The sequence below is a fragment of the Cinclus cinclus genome, chromosome 13, assembly GCF_963662255.1.
Source record: "Cinclus cinclus chromosome 13, bCinCin1.1, whole genome shotgun sequence".
Lineage (NCBI taxonomy): Eukaryota > Metazoa > Chordata > Aves > Passeriformes > Cinclidae > Cinclus > Cinclus cinclus.
Window position 1 is genome coordinate 15,464,319 of NC_085058.1, and position 27,827 is coordinate 15,492,145.

Genomic DNA, 27,827 nt, shown 5'->3' on the forward strand with positions numbered 1-27,827 from the left:
TTGAATGTAGTGACAAATAGCAGGGGCACAGAGAAAAGGAAGGGGTTCTGCCAGGCTCTGCAGAAGCTGTGTTGTAATTATGGGCCACAAATATATAGGTAGATAAGCAGAAGTGCAGAAGAAGCTTTTATGAAGTTCCTCGGAGAAGGTCCATGAACAGCACAGGCAAGGTCATTAATCCATGCAGAGAAGTCAGGCCTCTGCTCCCTACCCTGAGCATTTGGGCTGCCAGAAAATCACAGCATTTGCAGCAGGAGTGATGCCCCTCTGAACATTTTATTATAGGAAGTGCTATTGAATTTCTCCTCTAAAGTCATTTTAGCTGCATATAGCACTGTTATTTACAGTGTGTGCGTTTGCCTTCTATAGGTCAACTGACTGTGTAGGTAACAACACCCGCACATCCTCAGGCTTGTGCCCGCCTGTGTCAATCCATACCTCATTTACACTTTATTTAGGCAAGCAGCTCCAAGCTTAAAGCAAAGACCACGTTCTGTGCATGCCTATGCTGTGCTGGCTGCTCTGGTGTGACTCCACTCCCTTTCCCATGTGCTTCTCCTTCCAAACTCTGTGTCTACAGCTGTGTGAGGCAGGGGAACACTGGAAAGCCAGCTGGCTGGAAACTGCCTGGGAAGTAATGGAAATCAGGTGTCCAGTGTGTTTAGATGTGTTGGTTTTCCCTTGGTTTTCCCTGCAGACTCCAGTGATTCTGTACTAGCTTTGTTTTTTTGCTCTCTGTGAAAGTCATCCACTGTTGATGTTTAGATATGGGGAGAACAGAGTTTGGTGTGACTTTTGGTGACTTTATCTTGGCAGACGCTACATGCCAGTTGTGCATCTGGCATACAGATGGAGAGACACTAGGGAAAAAAAGAAGCCCATAAATAAAACTAATGTGGGGACCTGGATGAAAAAGAAAACCAAGATCATATTTTGTCTCATTATGGTGTAGGGATGAGGGATGAGTGTACTCTGAGGAGATGGATGGAAACATATTTAGCAACCTGAGAGCTCTGTTCCAGCTACCCAGCCCAGTCCTGTTCTGCTCTCTGTGGAAAGCAGGACCACATATGGGAGTCAGGACCTCCAGGAATGATAGAAATTGGGACCACATGGTATTTTACATTCTACTTTGGGTTCCCACTGAACTTGGTACATTTTAATGCTCTGATTTTTTCTGAGGCTTTGGGTTTTGATGATGCAAAAACATTCGTCTGTTGCCATATTTTTTCAAAGGAAAAGCATGTATTCACAATGTTGGCCATTAAACTCAGTGCATATGTGCTTGCAAGCTTATTGCTGTCTCATTCCTATTGTTTCTTCTTTGTCAGGACATGACCTTCAGCACCACAATGAATCAGGAAAAACCTGTCAAATCCTCCTAGCTCCCTGGCTGTGCAATTTGCTGTTCCCTCACTGTTCCCCAGACAGCAGCTTTTCTCACCCAAAGCACAGAAGCCAGCAAGTCGCAAATGACAGCTGAAAAGTGAAGCGTTACCAAAAGCTGCATGAGACTCTGTCAAAGAGAACCTTTATATATAATTCTCCTTCTGAGCCTGGGAAGCCGTGCATCTCATCAGTTCCAAAGAAGGCAGAGAAGATATGTTCAAGTAACCAACAGCAGAAACTGCAGAAATCCATACGCATTTTAGAATATCCACACAGTGACCTACTGCATTTAGAATTCTCTTTGCAGAATGGATGATGGATATAGAAACACAAACCAGGTCTCCGATGACTACAGGTACCAGGATGGCAACTACGATGCACCCAACGATGGCTACTACCGGGGCAGGAATGAGCCCGCGCAGGACGAGGATGCCCAGAGTGATGTTACAGAAGGCCACGATGAGGATGATGAGGTCTATGAGGGGGAGTACCAAGGGATCCCACACCCAGATGACATTAAAGAAAAGCAGAAGAAGCGAGCCCCTGCCATGGATGATGAGTACAGAGACCGTGCTGACCTTATGGCCGAGAGGATGGAGGATGAGGAGCAACTTGCCCACCAGTATGAGAACATCATTGAGGAGTGTGGCCACGGACGCTTCCAGTGGACTCTCTTCTTTGTTTTAGGGCTGGCACTGATGGCAGATGGGGTGGAGGTGTTTGTGGTTGGATTTGTTCTTCCCAGTGCTGAGAAGGATATGTGCTTGTCCAGTTCCAACAAAGGGATGCTGGGTAAGTGCCACTGGCAAACAGCTCTTCTAATGCACTGACAAGCAGCTGGGACACCTTCTAGTGACCAGCTGGTTTCATGATCTTCTAGTGACTTTCTTCTTGTGTTGTATGTCATGCATATTCACGCCTGGGTGGATCTGACTCAGGAGGGGTTCACACGCTGATGAGCAGCAGAATTGTGCCAAAATGTGCTCTGGCCCCAGTGCTGGTCTGGTCACAGTGGGCTGGATCTGGGCAAGGCAGTTCACATTCTGCAGGTCCACAGGGCAAAATTCCAATGGGTGTTCAGGGATAAATAAGTGAAAATTTAAGGTAGATCTAATGACTCAAAATTCAAAGCTGTTAAAAACTGCAGGTTTCCCTTTTCTTCAGCCCAAAGTCCCAACTGGAAAATCAACCATGCAGTCAGTTCCTTCTGCCTGCTAACTTCTCAGTTTGCTCATCTTTCCTGGATCAGATGTAGTCAATGGAGGTCTGTGGAATGCAATCAAAGTGCAGCAGGCAGATTAAAGCTGAGGCTACTGGCAGCATCCCTTTTGCATCACTACTGACATCTCCCTGAGGTCAAAATACAAGGCTTAGTTATTAGGAGTGAGACTGGGTGGAAAGGTCTGGACAAACAATTTTTTCCCTTGAACAATGGCAAGCCAAATTCCATCAGCCAAAACACCAAGGCTTCCAAGATCTCCAAGAATCAGGACAGGATCCAGCATGATCTGTAGTGAGAGCCAGCCACACAATAGGACAGAGCATCTGGAAGGGAAATAAAATAGCTCTTGGAATAACTGCTTGAGCTGGGAGAGAGTGTGTCTTGATGGACACATACTGGGATTGCAGGGAATCATCAGGGACTGTAGGTCATACATGCTGGCACAGAATCCCTGCCTAATGCAAGGTAAATGCAGATTTGGGACTAGACCCTAGCCCTTGGTTTCATTCTATTTACATAATTTTCATGTGACAAAGGCAATAGATAATTATCTCTATATAAACCTCTCTTGTTGGTGTACTGAGGTCATATTCACTTTTCTGTTTCTCCCTTTTTTCTTTGAACTTGAGGATCAGGATGTTTCTTTCTATAGTTAGCCAGGTTTGTACTGACTTTTGTGCCTTAAAGAATTTAGTAACTTTTTTTGCTTCACAAACCCTTTAAAATTCTAACTCGAAATATCTCCAGCTAGATATCTAAAAGCAAACCTCTCACAATTAAGTCCTAATTTCAAAGGGACTTTGGAATTCACCAGCTCCCTGTGGGACACAAGGCTGGGTGTCTTTTCAGTGATGAGACCTTTTTTTCAAAAGCAGGTCATTTATATTGGTGACTCTATGAAAGCTGAGATTTTTCTGAAACTCCTACCCCATAAATATCTACCTCTGTATAGCTCAAGCTCTGGCAGGCTCCTGAATGAGAAAACTTCAAATGTCACAAGGAAATTTATCTTTGAAGTATTTCTGGCCCAACCACAGGTAAAAATGAACACGAAATCTCCCCAGAGAGCATGTTCTGATTTTTCCAGCTCAGTATTTGCAAGGCTGAAAGTTCAGGGTGTTCTGATAAGCTCTGAATAAGCAAGGAGACATTTGAGTCCATATCCAACCCCAGCTCCAGCCTCCTGCGCACTAACAGAGCTAATCTGGGACTGCTAATGAGGAGAAGAGAACTCTTCTTGCAGCCTTTCCTGCCCACTTTCAAACACAGCTTGTGAGAACCTGATTTTGCAGAACAATTTATCCTGTCCTTAGCTTGTTTGTTTGGGGGATCTGCTGTCCAAGCTTCTATTCAAACTATTCCATGACTTTATTATGCGAGGAAAAAAAACCATTTTCTAAAAACAATAAAAGCTGGTTTATCTTAGTTTGGGGCAGGGAGAGAATGGGTGGTTATGGTAGCATGCAGTTGTTATTGACTGGTGGTGTACATGGGGCAGGTCTCTGATTCAGTCCATCTTATTTGTTAAATACCCTTTTTTGTCTGCTGAACACTTGTCTGCCTCTGGAAATGAGGTTTGTGAGATGACTCTGTGAGAATGAATTAAGCATGGCTTGGAAAGCCTTACATTGGACAGCAGTGCTCTGATGTGAGTAGTGAGTACCCAAGGCATCAAGAAGAGAGTATGACGAGCCTGGGGTGAGGAGGGGGCTGCTGGAGGGCATAGGAAGGGATCAGTGCAATCTCAGGTCTGGAGAGGGAAAGGAGACCTTTCTGCCAAATGAAGGGTGGCAGCAGCAGGGAAGAGGGTGTTGGAGGTTTGACAGGCAGCAGGGCAGTGCAGGGCCATGAGGTGTGAATGCAGCCCTGCCTCCAGCACCGCCTCATGTCCCAAATACTGCCCCTGCAAGAAGGTTTCATCTCTTTTCTGAGCAGCTGGGGCACAAGGACAGCAGATTTCAGCTTCTCAAGGGGAAGGCTGAGGAAGTACTATTGATAGAGAGAAGAACAAAACAATCAAAATCTTTCTCAGGACAGCTTCAGCTCCCATCCAGCTGCAGCTAGGAAAACAGTTATCTCCCACAAAGCTCCGAGTGTCCAAGACAAGCTCATGTCTCTCTGTGAATCCATTCCCTTAGTGGCCTATGGCAGTGCACATTGATCAGGGTTCAATCACACTTAGAGATTGATTTGGTGGCAAACAAAGAGCCTTCACCTCAGTTTCTAATGAGCAGTGACAGTCCTGCACCGGTGTGTCTGCACAGGATGAACAGGGGAGTGATTGCAGCAGGCACAGCTTTCCCTCAAGTTATCACATGGTTTTAGGGAAGCAGGGATATTATCCACACATGAGCTACTGCCCCTTGCTTTATCCCCATGTACCAATGATGATCTCGTGTTTATTCCCAAGGAACCAATTATCTCCTCACATTTTTGCTAAAGAAACACAATCAGGTTTTCTCAGGAGCAGTTAAGGTCACTTCCAGGCAGCTGCTAACATTTAAAACACACAAGGTCTCAGCCATAACAAGAGTGCCCAGGAGGGAAAAACTGGGAAATAAGTCAGGTGAGTAATCAAACTCCAGCAAAAATAGTAAGGAGCAAATAAGAGAGATAAAGCAGATGCCTCCTAAAGACCAATTTAATGAAGTTCAGCTTCTGTTAAAAGGACATTTTGCATTAAATATTCTGCATATTGCATATATTTTTCTTCCTTGGAAAGTAGTCATGGGAAAATATCAAGCAAACTATGGCCAAATTATGCAAAAATTGCAAATAAACAGATGCCCACAGTGTTTCATGAAATGTGTGAAATGGATATGACACATCTTAGAAAACGTTTACATTTCATTCTGAAAATAAACATCTCACCATCAGATGCAAATTAACAGCTATTTTAGCCCTAAATATCCCAAGTGGGACAAAACACATATTTGGAGTTTTTCAGTTATGAGAAATGCTATTTTAAAGATGATTTCGGGGGTATTACAAAAATAACACCTAGCAACAAAAGAAGAAACAACAGTATACGTATTTTAGCAGTTTGATTTAATCAACTCTTAATACAAGTTGTTAAGAATAAGTTTGGTAACATGCAGCAATATTATTTTTACGTATTCATTTGATAAATCAGCTTTGCTGAGCTTTCATCATCAGTAGTCAAAATAATAATTCAATTCTTAAATTTACTGAAACAGAATTGTTCTTCTCAGCATGATACAGCCTGTTGGAAGCACTTTTTAAAGTATGCTAAGGATAATCAAAAGAGTAATAAAATTTGTATTTTTGTATTTGCTGAAAGCTCCACAGTACCATTATTTGGAGAAATATAAATATATATCATTACATGCTATAAATCACTTCTTAGAGGATTACATCTTATGTTTGTAAGCACAGAGCAGTAAGTGCACAAAAAGTATAAAAGATAATGACATAGTAATTAAAAAACGTCTTCACATCCTGCATATAAAAATCTTGAGGCACAGTTAAAGCATCAACCCTCTCAGATCCCAGAGCTGTGGTTGTGTTATGATCATTTCACAGTTCACTAAACTGAGACAAGGAAATTTTCAAGGGCTTTACCTGTGACTGTAAAACAGCTATACTAAGGCTGAGAATAAAATTGCTTTTTCAGGCTCCCTTCTCCTTTTTACGACTTAATAATTTTTTTAAAGGAGAATATCACATTACAGACTCTTAACCTCATAATGCTGCATTAAAAAAAGAAAACTAGAAAAAATATCCTATAAGTTATTATGCTTTTATGTAGCAATTCAAGCTTGTCTGTGTGAGTCAGGTTAAGTCCAATGTGTACAACATGCCTGCTTTTAGTTGTGTGAAGAGGATGTTTTATTATCAGCTGAGATAAAATCTGGTCACAGCTTCTCATTGACCTGAATTCACCTGATATGACAGCAAATCCTAATCCCCTCTGCAGGGCTCAATGGCTTTTCTCCACTTCATTTTTTTTTCTCTGCCTGAGCACAGGCGAGCCCTGCCATGGCTCCCTTGCTCTGCCATGGTTATTTTGGTTATTTGCTGCCTCTTTTGCTCCTCCACGGCCAGGGACCCCCAACACAGCAGCCACTACACCCTGATGAGACCTGCCCATGTCAGGTGTGGATTCCTGGCTGCACGTTTGCTCTTAGGTAGAAATGCTCAGCCCAAGATGCAGCCAAAGGAGCATCATCACCTTGAGCAGTAGGGAAAAAAATAAAGGTGCTTTTGTGATTTGAGAACACCCCACATTTTGTGTAGGTCTTATATGGGGATGAATTGCTGTGTCCCCATCTTTCCAGCGTGAGGAGGTTTTTGTTGGACAGAAGAGGATTTGTTTGGCCTCCTCTGTTGAAATCTCTGTTTTAGCAGAGGGGTTGGATGGGGAGAACCAGATGGTCCCACAAATGCTGTGGTGCTGGACCAGTCCCGTGGGGAGGTGTGAAGCTGGCTGAGCATAAACAGCACCCACACCCTGCTGGCAGCACCAACCTGGCTGTGCCTCACCTCACCTCACCTCACCTCACCTCACCTCACCTCACCTCACCTCACCTCACCTCACCTCACCTCACCTCACCTGTGCTGTGCCACAGCCCCACGGGCTCACCCACCCACCCAGCTCCAGCTGCACAGCCCCCTCCATCCCAGCTGCCAGATTTGCCCCATATCCACACACAGATCTCCCAAAATGGAACACTGCCTTTCCCATGGAAGATTCCCTTCTCAGTGCCAGAGCTGCTGGCCGTGGAAGGAGTCTCGGTGCTTGTATTAACCAACAAGGAGAGTGCAACAGGACCAGCCTTTCCTTTGACTTCCATTTAAAGATCAAATTGATTCATGGAGAAACCATTAATAAGCCTACAAGGAAGAGCAGGTTGAGAATTACAAGGAGAATGGGAACAAAAAGGCCACCAGTCTTCAGCTCATCCTCTGTCAAGACCCTCCCTTGTTCAGGGACATCACTATGGTACGACAGAGTCAGCACTATCACTACTTTATTCATCTCTTTCAATTTCTTACACATGGATCCTCTGCCGTGACACATCTAGCTCCTAAATTGTCCAGACCTGACTCACAAAGTTTTGTTTGTGTCCATAAGGTACATCCCTAACAGATTCTACACAGTAACAGTATTTCAATTTTGTTTTTATTGCAATTTGAACTACAAGATATATACGGTCCTAATAACTTCCTGTAGTCCAAATGTTGTCCCTCTACAAGATCCTCTTTTTTTTTTTTTTTTTTTTTTTACTGTAGGACTGTACTGGTAGTGGCCAGGGATTGGAAGGCAGGTAGGAGCTTTCCCATTCCTGTGGTCACTGGCTCCATGCAAACCAGAGACAACCCTGGGCCCAGCAGCCTCCTCACCTCCCTGACAGCCCCAAGGACTCTGGGACTAATTCTTCTCAATGAGATATCTGGGTGTTTTCTGCTCAAATTTTCTATTTATTCCACAAGTTTTTGTCCTGTCTTAAAAGGGATTATTTTTAGATGTGCCTCTTTTTAAGGAACTTTAATCCCATTAGCTAACAATGAGGAAAAAACATGCTTGTGATTCAGATTTAGGTAAACCTTGAATTTTTATTTTTTTTCTGAAATCCCTAGAAATTTACTTTTAACTATACTGAAGTAGTAAAAATACAGTTTAGCACACCAAGAGCCATAAACTGTATCTGCAGTATATTCCTTTCCTTACTCCTAGAACTTCAGCTTTTAACTTCAAATTCCTGTCTAATACAGAGCGCACAGCTTCAGTGAAGGCTAATAAATTTCTTAGTGTGAAAATGCTAAGTATGTTACTCCTTTTCTAGTGGGAATAAGCCCAGTCAGTGGTCACATATTTTCCTTATAACTTCAGCAATGGATGACTCATAACCCAAAATTTATTCATAGAATTTCAGCTCTTTGGTTTTCCACTGCTTTTATGGGAGCCTGTTGCAGACCTCCCCACAGGCATTCATTATTCTCCAGGACTTGTGGAATAGCCTGCAAACAGTGGCTTATTCAGAGTTGCCCTTAGCATTTCATCTGAGCACCTTATGTGTCAATTGGGAAGCTGATCCCTCCTAGCACAGTCTGAGTCTATGTGGTTTGAAGCCAAGTTTAGAAGTGAATATTCTGGTGCAGACCATTGTAATGTTGTACTAAAGAATTTTTGATGGATAGAACTAGCCCAGCATAAGGAATACCAAAGCATGATCACTTTTGTTGGTCGAACTCTCTTTAAAATTTTGATTTCCTTGATATGAGCTGAGCTAGGTGGCAACTATCACTGTGTTCTCTGGAAGACTGTCTCCCTACAAAGAGGTTGTTTGAGTAACTATTCCAATCCTCCCTGGGTCCTTGTCACCTTGTTGTCAATCCAGGACACAGCAATCTGAAAAGCAGACTTTGTTCTGCGCCCTTGGTCCCGAGATCCATCAGCTGATGGAGTGTTCTATAGCAGCTACCCCAAAGTTTTAATTATATTGGCCAGAACATGCAGTCTTCACCAAAAAAAGACCTCTCTGTGATAATGAAGTGTTCTGCTGATTTTGTTTCAACCCTGAAGCAAATATTTCTATAACCAGGATCCTTCCCTCAAAACCTGGCTAAGTAGACAGTCTCTGCTTGTCCCTGATATTTTCTTTTCTACAGATTTTATTGTTTTAAATTTCTGGGGGACCATGAATCAATTGATTTATCATATAAAATAATTAGTTAAAGCAACATCCTCCAGATGAGTTTGTGACATTAACTGTTGTGATTTATCTGCTCACTGTTTGATGGATGCTGTGTTGCAGAGACCCAGTCTTCCCTTCCATCACAAGTTTGGGCTCCTTAGTAAGAATCTGCAGGGGTTTGCTTACAAAAGCAGCTCCATTTCTTGATGTCGAGTTTCAAGCACTGCCACATTCTGTGCTGAGCCCACTTTTCTCCTGGCCAGAGAACAGGCTGCCCCTCACCAGTCACTGCAGTAAAACACCAGCTAGAAGACAGTAACAATCTCCTCCACCTCCTCCTGACCTGGGATGTTTTCTGTTACTAAGAGGATTTGGATGAACATCTGCCGTCCAGGGATTTTCTCCAAAAAAAAAAATTAAGTTTGGCAGAACATTTTTTCTTCGTCATCAGGGTCTGGCAGTGCTGGCAGGGCTTGCTGTCAGATGGGTGGCTGTGATGCACCAGTGAGTAGATACAGGGCTCATCATCACTTCCTTCTACTGGCTGCCATGAGAGTTGCTCCATTAAATGTGACTCAGGAGCCAGGGTAAAAACATTAAGCCATCAAACACTGCATTAAGATCCTTCCTTCAGGAAGTTTTTGGACTGAAACTGCTTTTGCTTTGGCTCACCCTTGTAATTTACATTTCACTGAGGAAGCTGGAGGTAAAAGTTAATAGAAATAGAGATCCCAGACTCTGAGATGTATCTGTATTTTGTCGTCAGATCAGTACCTGAAACCTTTACACACCTTCAGATCACCTCACCAGGACAGTTTGGATCAGGAGGGTAGGGCAGGGAGTGCAAGGATAGGTTGCACAGAGCCACATGCTCATGGTGGAGGTACAATTGGCCTAATCCTGCTCCACAGTTCTAGTGCAAAGGCTTTTCATAGACAAGAGCAGATTTTTTGCCTTTGACACACAAATCCTGCCCATCAGATATCGTGTGAATTCAAAAGAATCACTCACAGAGAGGTGACCCCACTGTGGAATAAGGAGATTTAAGAAATCCAAACTTTTCCGCATCTGATCAATGTGATACAAGTGTCCTTCAAATGCTGCAATGGATCTCTGCTGCATAGCTTTTAATTTAGTAATGCATTTTAAATCAAGTGCAGGCATTTGCAATCAAAAGGAAGACAGGATCAGCTGCCAGATAGCTCTTCATTAGCCCTTAGCTGGCTTTGCTGGACAGCACAGAGCTGCCTTCAGCCACCAAACTGATTGTTTTGTTTAAACATTAATGAATTACAAACATCCATTGCCACCTTGTTTTCCAAGTGTGTTTGACAGAACAGGACCTGGGGAAGGTGTTGGCTCTCAAGAGAAGCCAAGCTTGTTCTAGGTGAGGAATGAACCTCCAAAGAGTCAACCATGCCCGAAAAATATTTCTTTTAGCTGTTTTTCTTCAATCAGTGAATAGGAATATTTCCTGTTAAGGCAGTGTATTTACTTGCTTAGCATCTGATGGCTTCACTTGGGGCCAGGGATTCAGGGAGCAGTGCTGCTTTCCTTCAACCCTTGCTCAGCTGGGTCTTGAACTGGATGTATCCTCGGCCTCCAAACATCCTGAAGCATCATCCTTTTCCTTTAAGAACTCCCTGCACTGCAAGTTCTGCTCTCTGGCAAACAGATGTTCTCCATCCTGGAATAGCTCAGCTCATCTGGATCACATCCAGACATGGTCAGGCCCCATCAGGATCTCCACACAGGATTGTGCAGCCTATAGACACAGGCTACAATCCTATCAATGGAGTATGATATGATGCAGGAGAAATTCTTGGGAGAAGCCCCTTGTACCTTTGTGCTCCCCAGGAAAAGCTGTGGTTGCAACCAATTTCTTCTAAACTACTGGAAAATAGATAAATAAAAAATATATTTCTGAACCTTTGAGCATTATTAACTAGAGCTATTTACACTGGTACCTGCATAAAGCAAAAGGCAATAAAATCTTCTGCAGCAGTAGCAGTAGAAGAGCAAAGGACAGCTGCCATATTTTCTTGGAGATTAAAAAGCACAAACTGAGCTGGGCACAGGGAGACTACCCAGGGTGGAAACCCATTCTCTCCTACTCAGCCTGGCACTATATGAGTCATTGAGACTGTCTTTTGAGGACCCTAAAGTAGAAGATCTAGTGAAGTGAGGTTAAAAAAGAAGAATCCATCTTTCTTGACAATGCTAGAGAGAGAACTCTGTAGAGCAAACTGTCCAGACAAGCCTTAGATTCTCCCTTCTCCTCAAATTTTCAGATCAAGACTGCACTCTTGAGTAAGTTGTCCTTTAGTTAGACTCCACATCTTGGCTCAGTAACGAAGGAAGTAGCTGAGCTACACGAGGTGAGTCTGGGTAAGAGACTGATCCTTTCAGATACAGCTGGGAAAAGCAGAGAATGAAAGAGATGAAACACTGCAAAGAGATTCAGCCATGCTTCAGCAGTCTCTCTGCAGCATGACAGAGCCTCTCCCTACACATCCTCCATCCTGCTGCACTCAGGGGGGTCAGAGGAGTTAAGACATCAGACTTCTGTTGTATTGGCACATAGCTGGGACACGTGCATCCTAAGCTGCTTATGCCTGGCCATTGCTTACGTGCAGGGGATATGTGAGCAGTGAGGTTGGGAAGGAAAGATGTGGGTCTGGTCAAACAAGTGTATGTCCATATTGCCTAAAGTGATGCAAGCTCTCAGGAACAAGATGGGGAAATTACTGTCCTGTCAATGGGTAGAGTTTCTGGCATCTGAGATTTGGGGTTGTTAGGAGTATCTCTACTTTATTGCACAGTATGCCAGGATGATATCAGCTGCCACGCGGGCACTTTAAATTCTGCTTCTACACTGTGTACTATTTCCACCCTGTTAACAAGCTGACTGTCACTCTCACTTACAGGCTTGATAGTCTACTTAGGAATGATGGTGGGGGCTGTCTTGCTGGGCGGCCTCGCTGATAAACTGGGAAGAAAGCAATGCCTCATCATATCACTTGCAATCAATGCTGCCTTTGCGTTCCTCTCCTCCTTCGTCCAGGGATATGGATTCTTCCTCTTCTGCCGCCTTATCTCAGGCCTCGGGTGGGTACCTGGTGAATCTGCCCCCTGTCCTGGAGGAGCCCCAGCACAGCTGGGCAGTGTGGGTGTGTGGGGTGGGATAAGGAAGGCTCCTCAGGAGATACATCCCTGGTAAATGGCTGGGATGGCACTGCCATTTAGGACGTGTGGGTATGTTTCCTTACCCTTGACCCTTAGAGCTGTAATGGTGGGAAAGTTTAGTCATTGATGCTCTTCTGGTACTGCCCAAATTGTGTAGAAATGTGAAAAATCCCCACCTCCAAGGCTTCAAATGAGACCCTCAGCAGTTCCCATTAGCTGCCTGTATTTTGCCTCGCTAATGTGAGCGATCATGAAATAACAAGAGAAGATGAAGATTTAAGTGGAGAGTAGGGTATTACCCTGGGTTTGTACAAACTGTACAGGAAATTCAGCTTTTAGAGCATGACAAGGATCTTGTTCATCTTTGATGTCTAAGACCAGTCCAGCCAAAGAGAGATTTTCATTTCCCTCCAAGTCTCACTTCTGAGCAGCCCATCTGTGAGTGTGACCTTCCCTCATTAAACATGCAATCTTAACCCAAAGACATCAAAGAAAACTCTCATTTTTCCCATGTGCTGTTTTTTCTCCTCAGTACTGGGGGCACACTCCCCATCGTGTTTGCCTATTTCTCTGAATTCCTGTCTCGTGAGAAGAGGGGGGAACACCTGAGCTGGCTTTGCATGTTCTGGATGATTGGTGGAATTTATGCTTCAGCAATGGCTTGGAGCATCATCCCACATTACGGTAACTTGTGCTTTTGACTTTCTACACCGCCACATTTCTACACCACTGCACCACCCCAAACCCTTGCACTGGTAGTGACAGTTCTTACATCTCCCAGCATAAATATCATTGAAAATAATAGACACCTGAAATCCTCACAGAAAGTCTCATAAATTGACTGCGAGATTGACTGATGGATACTAAAGCTGCAGATAGGACTGGATGGGGCTGTTTTCCATCTAAAGCCTCAAATACATCCCTTGAATTACACTGCTGGAGCCTGAGCTCTTAATCTAAATGTCAACACTTTTGGGGGGAAAATTGACTGAGATTATATTGCAAAAATTGGTCCAGTTATCAAAAATAAGCAACTTTAATCAGGGAATTACTGGGTGCTGTGAATGATAGCAGCGAGGACAGCACGTGTGCTTTTCCTTAGCCAAGTGTCTACACTGTCAGGGCTGTGTCTGCTGACACATCTGCCCAGAATGTGATGGGCTGAAGTCACTTCTGACTTCACCTAAATGGATGCAGGACTGGAATGGGTTCCCTGCCCTCAACTGGAAGTGAGAATGAAAAAGTAGATGCATGTAAACTGGAATTTTCTTGTGCTCTGAGAAGCAAAATCAGCATGTCACATGGAATTCCTTGTAACTTGTGTATATAACCTAGGAAAACACCAGAAGCAAATATCTACTGAAAAAGATTAATTCCCCCAGTATTCAGTGACACCAGCTGTTTGCAAAATCCTGTTTGAGGAAAGTAGGACAGTTCACAAAACCCACAAAGGAAACCACTAACATTTACCTATCTATCATTTCATTTTTAGCACATTTAAAGCAGTATAAAGAAATACTCATGCTTTTGATTGATGTAACAGAGACTGTTGGAAGAAATAGGCAAACTTACTCTAGTGGTATCAGGTAGAAATAATTCTATTAGCTGCAACAATATTTGCTTTTAAAAGCCCTTAGATATTTACATTACAATTATTTTTCAGATTACTTTTTGATGTTGTGTTTTTGCAGCTTCTTTTTTGATTTACAGTGTTCCACCTACTATTTTGGAACTTTGTGAAATCATTATAACTCCATGACTGGCTCAAATGAGACCTCTGCAAAACCCATTACTTGTTGATTTCTTTATTATGTGAATAAGATTTTTTATAGAAAAAAAAACCTATTTAAACACTCTTTATGACATTTGAGCCTAGGGAGAATGAATGGAGCAATGTAAGAGAATGATGTTGTGCTTTCCAGTTCTTAGCAGGGAATACCTAACTTGGTCAAATACCAGGAAAAAGCAGGAGAAGGAGATACCTCAAAAGCAGGATTAGGATTTTGGTGTTTTTAAGTTTGATCCCCAGCTCAGGTTTTGAAGGTCTTGAAAAAATAAACTTGCTTTTCTTGCTCACTTCCATTAAATGTGAAATACATATGTGATGTAGGAGATGGAAAGAAGCTGTCTGTAATGTGCCTCTCAGATCAGAGATTTAACCTTTGTAAAGCTTTGGTAACATCACTGAGAAACAATCAGTTGTGGCCCTTACTCCTGTACCATTTTCCAGCCTTGCTAGCCTACAGCTGCACAGTGCTGTTCCTATCACTAGGTGATTTCTAAACTCAAAGATAAAAGGAAGTTCTTAAAAGGCAGAGCCTGAGCACGTTCCAATTTCTGTAATGAACATGAACTTGCTGCTATCTACTGAGCATGCTGTGGAGCCTCCAAGAGCCACCAGTACTAAGAATAGCAAACTTTCAACCTGTCCTCACATCATACACAGTTGCAAAGTTCAGAGCTGCTTTAGCAGAGAAAAACTCAGAATCCCCAGTATTTTTACTTGTTGGCTCTTGCTGTTTCCAGGCTGGGGGTTCAGTATGGGAACCAAGTACCACTTCCACAGCTGGAGAGTCTTTGTACTCGTGTGCGCTCTGCCCTGCATTGCCTCCCTGGTGGCGCTGAAATTCATGCCTGAAAGCCCACGGTTTTTGCTGGAGGTAAGATGATTCATCTCAAACGTTGCAGTCTGATATCAGCAGAGGATGGCAGGTCCCTAATGTGTCACTGTCTTCCTTTGTCCCATCAAACACACAGAGCACAAGCTCAGAGGCAAAGCCACTGCTACATGTCTACACTATCTCCACTGATAGCTTAAACCCCAACGATTGCACATGGTGGGGTCAATCACTGACGAGTAATGTGTCACTGCCAGATGGGGTACAGAAGGAAGGTAGTGAGAGATGGGAATTTTATACGGCAAACAAAGACACTTTGAAAACATCTTGCATAGTTTGGGCATGGAACTACTCAATCCTGGCTGTAGAGCAAAGGGCAAAGTACATTTTACTGAGTAAAATACTTAAACCTCAGCAATCTTAAGCAAGTATTCTGTATCTCCACTTCACAGATGGGAAATGTAGCAATACATAGTTCAAACCTGCAAGTCTTTAACAGAGGGGGGATGAGAGTCCAGTTTTCATCATCCATCTCCTCTTCTTTCATCTGTTTTTAAAGCTCTATCTCTGACCCCTTTTCTGCCTCAGGCAGTTTTAGGACAATTCCTTTCTCCAGCACAGAGATGCTGCACTCTGTGAATACCAACCATGCTTTCAGCTCTTTGGGTTTCGTGCAGCCCAGGCTGTCTGTGTTCTTATCCACTATGCTGGACCTCTAGAATTGCTTTCTCTTTGTGCATTGACAAATTACAGAGCTGGGAGCTTGAACATTTGCTTTCCTTCTCTTTGGTGTTTCAGATTGGTAAACATGATGAAGCTTGGATGATACTCAAGCAAGTTCATGACACCAACATGCGGGCCAAGGGTGAGCCAGAGAGGGTGTTTACGGTGAGTTGAGCAAAGCTGTGGGTTAAGAAGAGCTGGACACGCCCTCCGCAGTGCAGCACAGCACGACTTTATTCCTCCTCAGAACCCTTTCAATGTAATCTCTCCCCCAGCAAACAGAAAAAGGCCTGGGAGAAACATTTTGTGTGTTTAAACTTAGATGCCAGTCTGTTTTTTCAAGAATTAGTCAAGTCTGTCAATTGCAGTGAGTACTCTTCATTCCAGGTGTTACTCTACATCCTCTAGACCAGTGATTTCTCAATTATGCATATGCTTAATTGGCTTGCTCTAAGAGACTAAAACAAAATAAGAGAGATATTAGCCACCTGGGAGACCTGAGTCACTCCTTTCTCCATTCTGGCTTCTAATCAAAGTCTGATTAAACTTCGCATACTTTCTAATGAGCTTTCCAAACTCCACCTGCTTCATACCTAGTCTTTAATCTCTCCAAGGGAAAGTGGGATGAGTGGCAATTACTCATTGGTCTGCTGCTTGTTGTGAAAAAGGTCACACCAGAGGAGTAGTTAACAGTAAAATCAGAGGAAAGGTTTATGCTGAGGTTAGCTGCAAATTACTGTAATTCAGCTGTAAAATCCCGGTGAGCCAGCCAGGGAAGAATTCTTGATTTATTTTTTTAAAGGTGAGAGTACACATGCTTTTCAAGGATGGGAAAAAAGGAGGTACACTTGTGTGTGAAACATATTTTTGATCAAGAAGGAGAGCGGCGCTCCATGATCAGAAGGGTTGTCAGGAAACTGTGCCCCTTGGGAGTGATCCTTCAAGGAAATTAAAGTTTCATATCTGAACATGACAATTGCGTGCAGGTTCATGTAGAATCTTAATGAGCATGTGTTATTTTTAGGCTACCAATCATTTGAGTAGTGGAAGCCCTGATAGCAAAGGTGAGAGAGATGTTTTCTTCAAATCCATCACTGGCTTTGCTGTAACGCTGAGCTGGGAAATGAAGCTCAAATATAAATACATATCAATATACATATATATCTCACAAAGTAGGGCACTATGAGAGTCTGAGCTGAGTAGGAGAATGAGGGAGGAGCTGTACAGCCTCCATTAGTGCTCATTGCTCCATGCAACAGAGTCGTGACTGCAGTGGAGGAGCTGAGCTGGGTATCGCACCTGGAGGCAGCGGCTGAGCCGAGATGTACTGACTCCCACTGGCACAGGCAGCTCATCAGTGCTCCTGGTGTGGCACAAACTCAGCTTCTGTGTTCTTCTGATAGGCCAGAAGTTGTCAGTTTGTGGTGAGTCAGCTGGTACGGGACAGTTCCCAGATCTGACATTTAATCGGTGCCAGGAAGAGAAATGAAGAGACTCCGCAGCTGAGCCAAGGCGCTCGTTCACACTCGGAAATTTATTCAGAAAATTTCCTCTGTGTGTTTACAAACAGTTCTGTTTTCCTTGAATATGTTCTTTAATTAAAGTTACTAAGCAAATATTTACTGTGATCCATTTGTAGGTTTTCCTGAGCAGTGCAGTTCAGGTATTCAGCAATGAAGATTCAGACCCTTTTGGTGAAGCAAACTGATTGCATTGTGTGGGCTAACTTGATGGCAGGATGCATTTTCAGTTGCAAATATTCCCACCTACATATTCATTTGTCAAAGAAGTTCTGCTAGTGGTATTTAAAAGATTTAAAACAATCTGCTGGTTGTTTTAAAAGAATGAAGTCCTGAGGACACAGTTTGGATACAAGTGGATGATCTCAGAGATAATTTTTACTATATTTTCTGAGTCCTAATTTGTAGTGGGAATCTGAACATAGAGAAATAAAGTAGTATACAGGTACATTAGCCAGCAAATCAAAGATTGAAGTGGACAAGATGTACTTAAAATATTTCATGAAAGAAGAGAGAGAGAGAGAGAGAGAGAGAGGATGAAGGGATGGATTAAAAGAAGGCAGGAAGGCTTATTTCTATTAATAGTGTCTTGCTGTAATTAAATCAATTAGCTCAATTGCTAATGCTAACTTTCAAGGAAAAAATAATAAGGGTTATTAGGTAGAAAAATTGCCCAGAGGACAGTGGAATTTAAATCCACCCAAGATCAATTCTAGAAACTTCAGTCCAATTTATTTCCCCCTTTTTTGTTTTTCCTCCAGGTTTCCTATATCAAAACTCCAAAGCAAGTAGATGAATTTATTGAAATCCAGAGCTCAACAGGGACCTGGTACCAGCGGTGGCTGGTCAGAATCACGACTACTTTAAAACAGGTAAAGAGAAGAATAAAACTTCACACAGTGTTCCAGTGCCTCTTTGCTTCAGGTCATTGTACCTTGAAACCCTGACTCTCACCTCAGAAAATCATCTGTTTTTTTCCAAAGAGCTGCAGTCTGACTCCACTTTCTGTGCAGATGTGTGCACCTGCAAGCTGCCACACTGCCATCCCCCAAAAAGGCCCAGTGAGCATCACCAGCAGTGGAGAGCTTCCAGGACCAGCCACAGCCCCAAGCGCTTGGCTCTACTCTTGAGCAGATGAATATTGATTCTCTGTCCCCAAGCCTAAATGAAATTACCACCTGCAGTGGAGGCAGAAAGTGTTTGCTCTTTCCTCCTGCTGAGACCAAGTTTCTAAGAATGTTATATTGTCTCCTAGGCTCATTTATCTTTTACACTCGCTATGCTGCTCACCTAATACCCATGTAGAACTGTGGAAAACCTTGTTAGAACTTCTAGTCTTGAAGGATGAGCTGAAAATAAAGGGAAGTTCTGGAATTCAGGTGCCATACTATTACTATACTTACATGGCAAGATAAGAGCCTGAGGCATTACATCCCCTCGTGTTCTTGGCAGCATTTTCTGCAATGAGTCAAGAGCAGATCTTGGTCTGTCTCCTGCTCAGCTTCATCCCTACCTGATTTCATCTTGTATCTCCTAAAGTGCTGGCTGAATTTGGGCTCTTGCTCTTCAGAGAGCTTTCAATCTCAGTTTGAAAGCACTCCTGACGCCATACATATATTTGAAAAGATAAAGTCAGAGGGTCTGTGAACAATCTCATATCCACATTTGCTGATATAACCTGAGAGAGACACTGCCTCATACCCAGCCCTAATCATGCATTCCAGCTCATTACAGAGGGCTCACATCAAGTACTCTGGCACTGAGCTGAATATGTTATTTTTTGTAAGCCATTTACTTGATAAACATAATTTTGAAAAAATAAGTGAATATAAGCCATGCATCTGACTTTCCCCTAATGAACCTGTTCTTCTGACATTAGGTTTATTATGCACTCAGAAATTAAGCTGTCAAGTGTTTGCTTGGGTGTCCTGGCAGATAATTCCTTCTTGTGGATTTGTAGGTTTGGGACAACGTGCTATACTGTTTAACAGCCCAGTACAGGATGAACACACTGATGCTGGCTGTGGTTTGGTTTACAATGGCCTTAAGGTAAGGAAGGTACTTTATATTTTTCAGGAAACTAAAGCACCATTCAGAGTCTGAATAGTTATTTACACATATATACAAACTATTACAAAGTCAATCCTGGTCTTACTTTAAAGAATTTTTGTGAACTAAACCTTGCTTTCCTAGAACTATTGATCAATCTGATTGCTTTATGTGAACTACAAGGTGCTTTGATCAAATCAGGACTTGAGAAGTGGTTGGTAGCACAGTAATAATTTGACTTTCTCACCTTTAGATCCTTCATTTGATCTTGTCCACACTAACACACAAAAGACACAACCCTGCCAGATTCTCAGCTGTTCCTTAGTCTAGATCAAAACCACTCAGGGGAGTCTAAATCTAAACTACAGGTAAATTTTGTCTAACTCTCACTTGAATTGCACACTTGCTGAAATCAGCCCAATTTGTTCCTGTTCTGCTGATTTAATGGGTAACAAGGTTAGCACATTTCTTTATTCCCCAGCCAAGGGGAATTGAAATGAATTGTCCTGCTTCAATGCAAGGGAATGGACCAACATGCTTCTGAGATCAGCAGGGTGCTTAGAGTGCAGAAACACCTTGCTCAGTCCAGTGTCAGAACTGAGCAATAATTTGTGTCAGACTTGCATTCACATTTGGAGTTTAACAAGTTGACAAGCTGTGAAGTAGATCTTTGGAAGAATCTTGTGTCCCTGATGTGTCTCCCAATCCTGCTGCAGTTACTACGGCCTTATTGTGTGGTTCCCTGACATGATCCGATATTTCCAAGATGAGGCATATGAATCCCGAGTGAAGATCTTTGATGAGGAAGAAGTGTCCCATTTCACCTTTAATTTCACCTTGGAAAACCAGATCCACAGAAATGGGGAATACAGAAATGACAAGTAAGTGAACAGAATTTGCTTTGATGTATTCAAACTGAAATAAATTTCTAGAAAGCTCTTTCTTTTCCATTTTCCATTTTCCATCAACTTGAGCCTCTCTGTTGTTCTTTGGGACACTCAATCTAAATCTCTCAAATCCCAGAGGCAGATTTTGGCAGACAAAATATAATTTTAGTCTGCTTTTGCACCTACTTTGCCTCTGTCACTGACTTCTGCCGAGCCCAGGGGATGCCTGTGAGGAGTCCTGCTTCCAGCAGCCCTGTGCTGGGATCAGGGCAGTGAGTGCCCACCTGGCTGCGCTGGGCAGCCCTGGATGCAGCGGTGACTTCTTTTTCCTTAACCCACACTGACATCTACTGGGCTTGGCCAGCCACTGGTAATGAAATTACTGCTGCATTTCCAAAATAAAAAGGTATTTCTTCTTGAAGTTCTCTATATGAGTGACCCTAGTCTCCATGCTGCAGCCCATTAGTGCAAGCTGGGCCATGGCCACACTGGGGTGCCTCTCCCACTGCAGTCACTATCTCCCTACAGATGAGTGTGTCACCTTCTCTTTTACTGTTTTGAAGTCAGTGAATTTACTCCAGCAGAACACCATAGCTTTCCTTCTTTTTTTCCTCCTGTTTGGGCTGGACTTTTTGTTTTTTTTTCTTCTGTGTCCAGCCTGGATCCAAATCACTCCATGTTCCACAGCAATGTTAATCATAGTCTTTCCATTACTACTTTTCAAAATCCCAGTAAAAAGGAAAAATATCCCTATGCAATTTCGATGATCTCATTGCCCAGGGTAGACCTAAGAGGATGCTGGTCCAGCGGCCTTGCTGAAGGGAGCGCGTCCCCATGTGGATGTTCAGCCTTGCACCAAACACTGGTTTTTTAACCTTTGCAGCTGAAACCACATCTCATTGCCCAGCCAGGTTGTTCCAATCCCCCCAGGAACTATTTGTCCCCATTTCTTTGTTATTTATTTGATATACATTGATGGGGGATCCCAACATGTGTCCCATGTCCTTCCATACACCTTCCCTCCAGCAAGGAGCTGAGCTTAGTAATGCAAACCTAGCTCCACAATTCCTGTTCCCCAAAAGAAAGTGGTGAGAAGTTGATGTCTGTCAAATTCAGGGACTGGGGACAATTTTTTTATGCCTGGAGAAGGTGCTGTATTTTCACTAACTTCATTGAGAATTGAGGATACTCAACACCTTGCTGAATGAAGACATAAAACTGATGTAAATCACTCTTCTCCTGCCTTGGCCCTCTCCATTTCAAATACTCAAACCCTCACCAAGCTAAATTGCAGTAATGGCCAGAATTTATCTCAGTATGGTTTACAGCTGTGTTTTCCCTGCAGCCCTAGGCTGTGAACTAAAATTCCATGGATCGCCAGGCCATTGCTATCTCACTCTTCTGAAGCTGAGTGTTAAGAAAGGAAACTGCAGGGGAGAAAAGGGTTTTAACAGCCTTTGGGAGTAAATACATCACAGGCAAATACATCACTGAGCAATTGCAGAACAGCTTAAGTTTTGCCATAACCTGTGAGACCCTCTACATGGAGCAAAACACTTGAATAATCTTCTTGTGGTGTTTTGTGCATTAATAATTTCTGTTAGTAGGCTCAGTCAAGAAGCCCTGCAGTGCTCATTTAAAGGTGTAAACAACCATCACGTTACACTGTGTTAAAAGTGCTCAATTCAATTAAGCTGCGGAGTATATGTCAGAAGGTTTTTTTCATATGCTGACAGTCATGGCCTCTTTAACTAGAGTAATAATGCTTGTTCTTAATAGCTCCTTACATCTTCTAAACATGCCTGTGCATTACCTAATACATCTTCTCAGTGTTCCTGCAGAATCTCACAGGTAAATCAATATTGTGTCATCCTTCAGGCAGCCAGGTCAGACATGTCACGCTTCCCATCAGAGGAGAAATCAATCACCTGACACAGTTTATTATTTTTAGTGAAATCTCTTTTCATTACATGATAAGTAATAAACCTCAAACTGAGATGGTGACAAGCAGAACTCAGATAATCTCCCCACTCTCTCCAGAATCCCTACTGCATTTTCACTTAAAAAAACACTTTGAGTTTAAACAACTGTCAGAAACCTTTCACCAAACGGCTCAATAAGCTCCTGATAATGTCTGGTTTTATTTATGATGGAGGAAGGGGGAGACTAAGGAAGGCAGCAAGGTCAGGTCATGAAGGAAATGCCCTGCATTAAGTGAAATTTTGTGTTATTCAGACAGACTGGGACTGAACATGAGAGGGTTTGTGCCCCCTCAGCTTTAGAAGCACATTTTCTCAGATGTGATTATTTTGAGGAATAGAAAAACTGCCCAAATCCTAAAAGATTCATGTCTCTTTAAAAATAATACCTCTTCAAACCCTTCTCTCCTAATAAAACACTGAAGGACCTCAAGGGAGTCATGCATTCAAGCAACACCTTTTGTAAATGACACTAGAAATTGGAATTAGTGCTCTGTCTCTTGAAACAGCCACTGCACACTATACAGTGTAGAAAATATTTTAAAGCACTGAGTGAAATTCTGTTTCCTGTCCCACAGATTTATTGGCATGAAATTCAAGGAAGTGAGATTTGAGGATTCATTATTTGAAGACTGCTACTTTGAAGATGTGAGATCCAGTGAGACCTTCTTTGAAAACTGCACCATCATCTCTACTGTCTTTTATAACACTGGTAATGGGATTCATGCTGCAGTGTCATCTGTGTAACTAGGAACTATTTTATCAGAGAACTATTTTATTAGAACCATTTAATCTGCTTTTTGGGAGAAAGGATGGTAGGGATCTGTGTGTTTAGGTGTGTGCTGGATAATGAGAGTGATGCTGGAGGAAACGAGTGTGATGCATTTGGAAGGAGACCTCAGGTCGCTCCATCAGTGATTTTAACCCCATGGCTTCTGGTGTCTCTGGGTGTTATATGGGAAATGCAAAATTCTGTACTCAGGCCTTTACAAGTTAAAGTAATGGCAAAATTCTCAGCACTTTACAGCTCTAGTCAGTAAAACTGGCATAAAATATAATTTCAAGCCACTGGCAGTTGAAGGTCATCAGCAGTAAAATAGTCACTAATTTATACCAAAAAAAGCTCTTAATTTCTACTCTAATAAAGAACAAATTAAAATGCTATGAAAACCAAAGCCTGCATTGCCCTGTCCTTGTGGCATGGAGATACTGGTTCAGGTGACTCCACGATTAAAAGGAGTGTATGAACTTGCATTTACCAGGAGCCAAGGACTCAGCTAGAGTTTGGCACTCTAATAAATTTCCACTGAAATAAATACTCCCTGGCCATTTCCATTGGATGAGAAACTTCTCTTGGGTTTTTGGTTTTGTCCTTGCTGTTGAAGGGAGTTCAGCCAAGCAAGGTCAAGCCTTTGCCTCTTTCCCTCACAGATCTCTATGAACACAAATTCATCAACTGCAGGCTCATCAACAGCACGTTCATGAAGGAGAAGGAAGGCTGCCACATTGACTTTGAGGAGGACAATGATTTTCTGATCTACCTGGTCAGCTTCCTGGGCAGCCTGTCTGTGCTGCCAGGCAACATCATCTCTGCGTTGCTCATGGACAAAATTGGGAGGATAAAGATGATTGGTGAGTGGGGACCACGGGTGGTTGGTGGGGCAGGACGTGGAGGGAGCACAGCCCTGCAAAGAGCCCTGCTCCTTGTGAAGGGCTCTCTGTGTCTGCACAGGGCATGGCTCTGTGGGGATGGGTCATCCCCAAACAAAAGGAGCAGAAGGATAAAGACTAGAGGGTGAGGCAGGTGATCTGCTACATGGAAGTGAGCAAGCGACCTACTCCCCACCTCCTCACCCTGATTTTCTCTGTGTCTGTAATATCTATTTTAATTATTATTTTGCCTTTTGTGTCAAATCCTGCATGTTTTTTCAGTGTTCAGCAAAACAGAGCTAAAAAAGGACGTCTTGGTCCTGTTGAGCTGCTGCTGAAGTCCAAAGCCTCTGTATAAAAAACCCGAACCTTTTGCTTGTAGCAATGGATATTCACAAAGGTTATTTGATGAGGCAGCTTTACAGCCCAGGAGTTCCCTCTTTTGGTTTTTATCTGACTTTCAAATGATTGCACAAGCAGATTCAAAGACCATATGGTAAATTAACTGATCATGACAGCCAAGAAAGGAGCCACCCTTTACCATCATGGGAATAAGTTATCAAGTTAGCCCCTTATCAGCTTTATGAATACTTTGGGAATTGCTGATGTTGCAGCCTCCAGGGTTCAGACCTTGCTCTCCAGGTACTATGGGAATCATGCCCTGAGGGATAGCCGAAGGAGTGTAATAAAATCAGGGATGTGGCTCAGGAGTAAGGCATGAATCGCTCCCTTGAGCTCCTCTCTCTCGTCTGAGAGCAGAGGGAAGGTTTAGCTCAGCCTCACCTTCAGACAGGTTAAAGTAGAGCAAGATGTCTCAGGAATGTACACTGAGGGAAAATAAGCATTCATGTGGTGGATTTGGAAAAGACCCAAACAAACCAGAGGGTCTGTGAGAAATAAATTAGAGGAAACTGAATGAGAATCCGATTGTCCATCCTGCAAACATGTCAGCATTTCAGCATTTTCATCTGGAATTGGGATGACAGCTGGAGCCCTAAATGCTTATTTCTCCTGCAAAATGAAGAGAATGGGACAAAAATTAGTAACATCATGCTGAAACATTTCACTATGGAATTTCCAATTGAAAGAGCCTTCTGGCATCCCACCTGTATCACTCTGTCAAACACATTATTTCCGGTCAGCTTAACAGGAAAACTGAATTTCTCCTTTGAGTTATGTGCCTCGCTGAGGCTTCCGTTCATTTTTATCACATCCTGCCACACTTTCTCTTGTATAAAACAGCAGATCTCTTGGTGTCCTCCTGGTGAGCAGTGTTGGACTGGGCTTTTGCAGCAGGGGGAATATCCACACCACACTGTGGGGATGTAGTTTGGCCTTGGACCACGGAGGAGAAGTGGACATAGAATCCTACACAGCAGCTTTTAATAGGCAGGCCAGTGCAGTGGCAAGATGCAACATAATGTTCAAATTGAAGTGTTTTAGTTACACTTCAGCATCCAAATTATTTTGTATGGCACTAAATTGTCTCCAAAAACACCAAACAACAGAGAAAATAGTTTGCTTTTCTGGAAATAAATGGGAATATTTCAGTGATAACAGAACATTCTGGTGAAAATACTTTAATTTTTCACAAATTTCATCTTTCAGGTGAAAAATTCCCAATGGGGTAGAAAGCAGTGATATAGCTATTAATATTTCTGAGTCTGAACTGTGCCTAACTGAGCATGAATGCTCTCACTTTCTCCCTTGGTGATGTTCATAAAATTATGGCTCCTGTGCAAATGTGCCATGAAATCTAATGATGTTCTTATAATTAAAAGAGACCTCAAGTGCTTCATACAAGTGACTGTAAATTACCCTAATTGGGACTAGAAATGTGTCAAGTGACTTCAATACGATGTGAAATGCACAAGCTTGTCACTTGAAATTCAAGCTGAAAAACCTTTACAATGATGCTTCCTCCTCATTGACTTTCCTGTTTACTTGCCTCTGCTCTTCCTGGGTCCATCTGGAAGTCTGAGATGCTGGAAGCCTGCCTGGAAAAGCCTGTCTTCACAGTCTTTGTAGAGCAGGACTATCAGCAAAATCAGGTAGACATTGAGAACATTTCCAGGCTGGTTTCCAGCACCAGAGAATGACAGGCAGCACCGAGGCGTTTTTGGATTTAATTCTTATTGGGATGAAATCCCACCACTTGAAAGCCACCTTTAACAAACGTGTTTGCTCAGCTGTGCACAGGGGGAGCTGGGGCCAGTGTTTTTCTGTTGGTTTCCCCCCACAGGTGGCTCAATGCTGATTTCAGCCGTGTGCTGCTTCTTCCTGTTCTTTGGGAACAGCGAGTCGGCGATGATCGGCTGGCAGTGCCTCTTCTGTGGGGCCAGCATCGCTGCCTGGAACGCCCTGGATGTCATCACCGTGGAGCTCTACCCCACGGACAAAAGGTGCTCAGGACATTTCTCCTTCAGTCTCCACCCTCTACCTGCTTCCCAACAGAAAAAGCTGCCTTAGAGACATGTGGGTGGGGGTGATGTATATTTGCGTTTATTTTACTTTTGCCGGTCGTTCAGGGCTGTGTAATCCTGGGTCAGAACAGACAATTGCTAGCGAAATTCTGCATGTGTGGCAGGTTGAACACAGGGATCATGTGGACATGTGGAAAATATAAGCTGATAAATCAAAGAATCATAGAATCATGATATCACAGAATGGTTTGGGTTGAAAGGGACCTTAAAGATCAAGGAGTTCTAAACCCCATGCCATGGGCAGGGGCACCAAATGAAATATGTACTCTGTCATTTCCATGGATGTGCATGGAGGTCTGCCCTTTCACACTGTATCCCCCAAGCCTCTTGTCATGGCCCATCACTGGGGCAGCCTTCCCCTCCAAAACCTGGAGAAAACCCTGTGCACAGAGTGATTTGGGATATAGGATGGAACAGGAGACTTTGGGATAATGTCCTGCAGATTGAATCTTTCCTTACAACATCATTACAAGCCCCTTCTTGCCTTTTTCTGACTGTTGGGGGAAGCCAGAAATGGAGAAGGAGTCTACATTGAAAGTAGTGTGCTTTTAGCTGTTGGCTGAAACAGGTTTTAGAGGAGAGCTGTGATTGCTTCTCTGGTGACAACCCACTCAGGCAGCCCTTGGAAGGGTTTTGAGGAGATCTAGAGCAGATTTTGTCCTGCTGTCTTTGAGGAGGGCAAAGGCTGACAGAGTGAGCCACTCTAGGGCTCGGGAGAAGGTGAGATGAAAAGGAGAAATAAGTGCACACAGACATTCTCCTCATTCACACAGACATGCAAAACAGTTGCATCTATTTATCTACTTATCTATTCTGCCCAGTTTTACTTGCTAGAAGCTTAGCCTGTGCAACATAAGACCATTCACAAAATTACCCACCCAAACCTTCTGTAGCTGTGCCAGAACCTCCCTCCTAATCATTACTTTTTGCTTTTCCTCCCCACAGGGCAACAGCCTTTGGCATCCTCAATGGGATTTGCAAGTTTGGTGCCATCCTGGGGAACTCCATCTTTTCCTCCTTTGTAGGGATAACCAAGGTGGTTCCCATCCTCCTGGCCTCCTCTGCTCTGGTGGGAGGTGGTCTGCTCGCCTTGCGCCTGCCAGAGACTCGAGAACAGGTCCTGATGTGAGCAACAGAGGTCAAGGGGTTTGGGGGGAGGGCAGATGTAGAACAAAAAAGAGCCATGTCTGGAAAACCCAAAATGTTCATTCGATGCTGTTCTGTCGACACCTCAAAGCGAGACGGCAGAGGGGAAGAAGAACCCGCAGGGAATATGAACAAAACCATCATTTCTGACCTTACTACAGCCACGACTGGTGCATGCAGCCCCACACACCCCTTGCAGAGCTTGGGTTCCACCCTGCCCATGCTGGGAGCCCCCCATCCCCATCCATCCCCCTGCAAGGACGCCAGACAGCAGCTCCGAGCCCGTGGGTGTGACATGGGAGGCTGGACCCCGACC

At 43.3% G+C, this 27,827-nt stretch overlaps 1 protein-coding gene across 1 annotated transcript; it reads left to right on the forward strand.

Annotated features, from left to right (window-relative positions):
- Positions 1-1,697: 1,697 nt before the first annotated feature.
- On the forward strand, positions 1,698-27,494 carry SV2B (synaptic vesicle glycoprotein 2B). The gene is made up of 12 exons (XM_062501331.1): positions 1,698-2,181; positions 12,198-12,378; positions 12,989-13,140; positions 14,983-15,116; positions 15,873-15,962; positions 18,079-18,189; positions 19,278-19,366; positions 20,083-20,247; positions 22,811-22,944; positions 23,664-23,864; positions 26,125-26,284; positions 27,311-27,494. Exons 1-12 carry the CDS (start codon positions 1,698-1,700, stop codon positions 27,492-27,494), a joined length of 2,085 nt encoding a protein of 694 aa, XP_062357315.1.
- Positions 27,495-27,827: the final 333 nt, after the last annotated feature.

What these genes read in the sequence shown, in the direction of transcription:
- SV2B (XM_062501331.1), top strand. Translation starts at nt 1,698, where the DNA reads ATGGATGATGGATATAGAAACACAAACCAGGTCTCCGATGACTACAGG. An exon ending in GAGCATCATCCCACATTACG is followed by an intron (nt 13,141 to 14,982) that starts GTAACTTGTGCT and finishes TGCTGTTTCCAG; the next exon opens with GCTGGGGGTTCAGTATGGGA. An exon ending in TACTGTCTTTTATAACACTG is followed by an intron (nt 22,945 to 23,663) that starts GTAATGGGATTC and finishes TTTCCCTCACAG; the next exon opens with ATCTCTATGAACACAAATTC.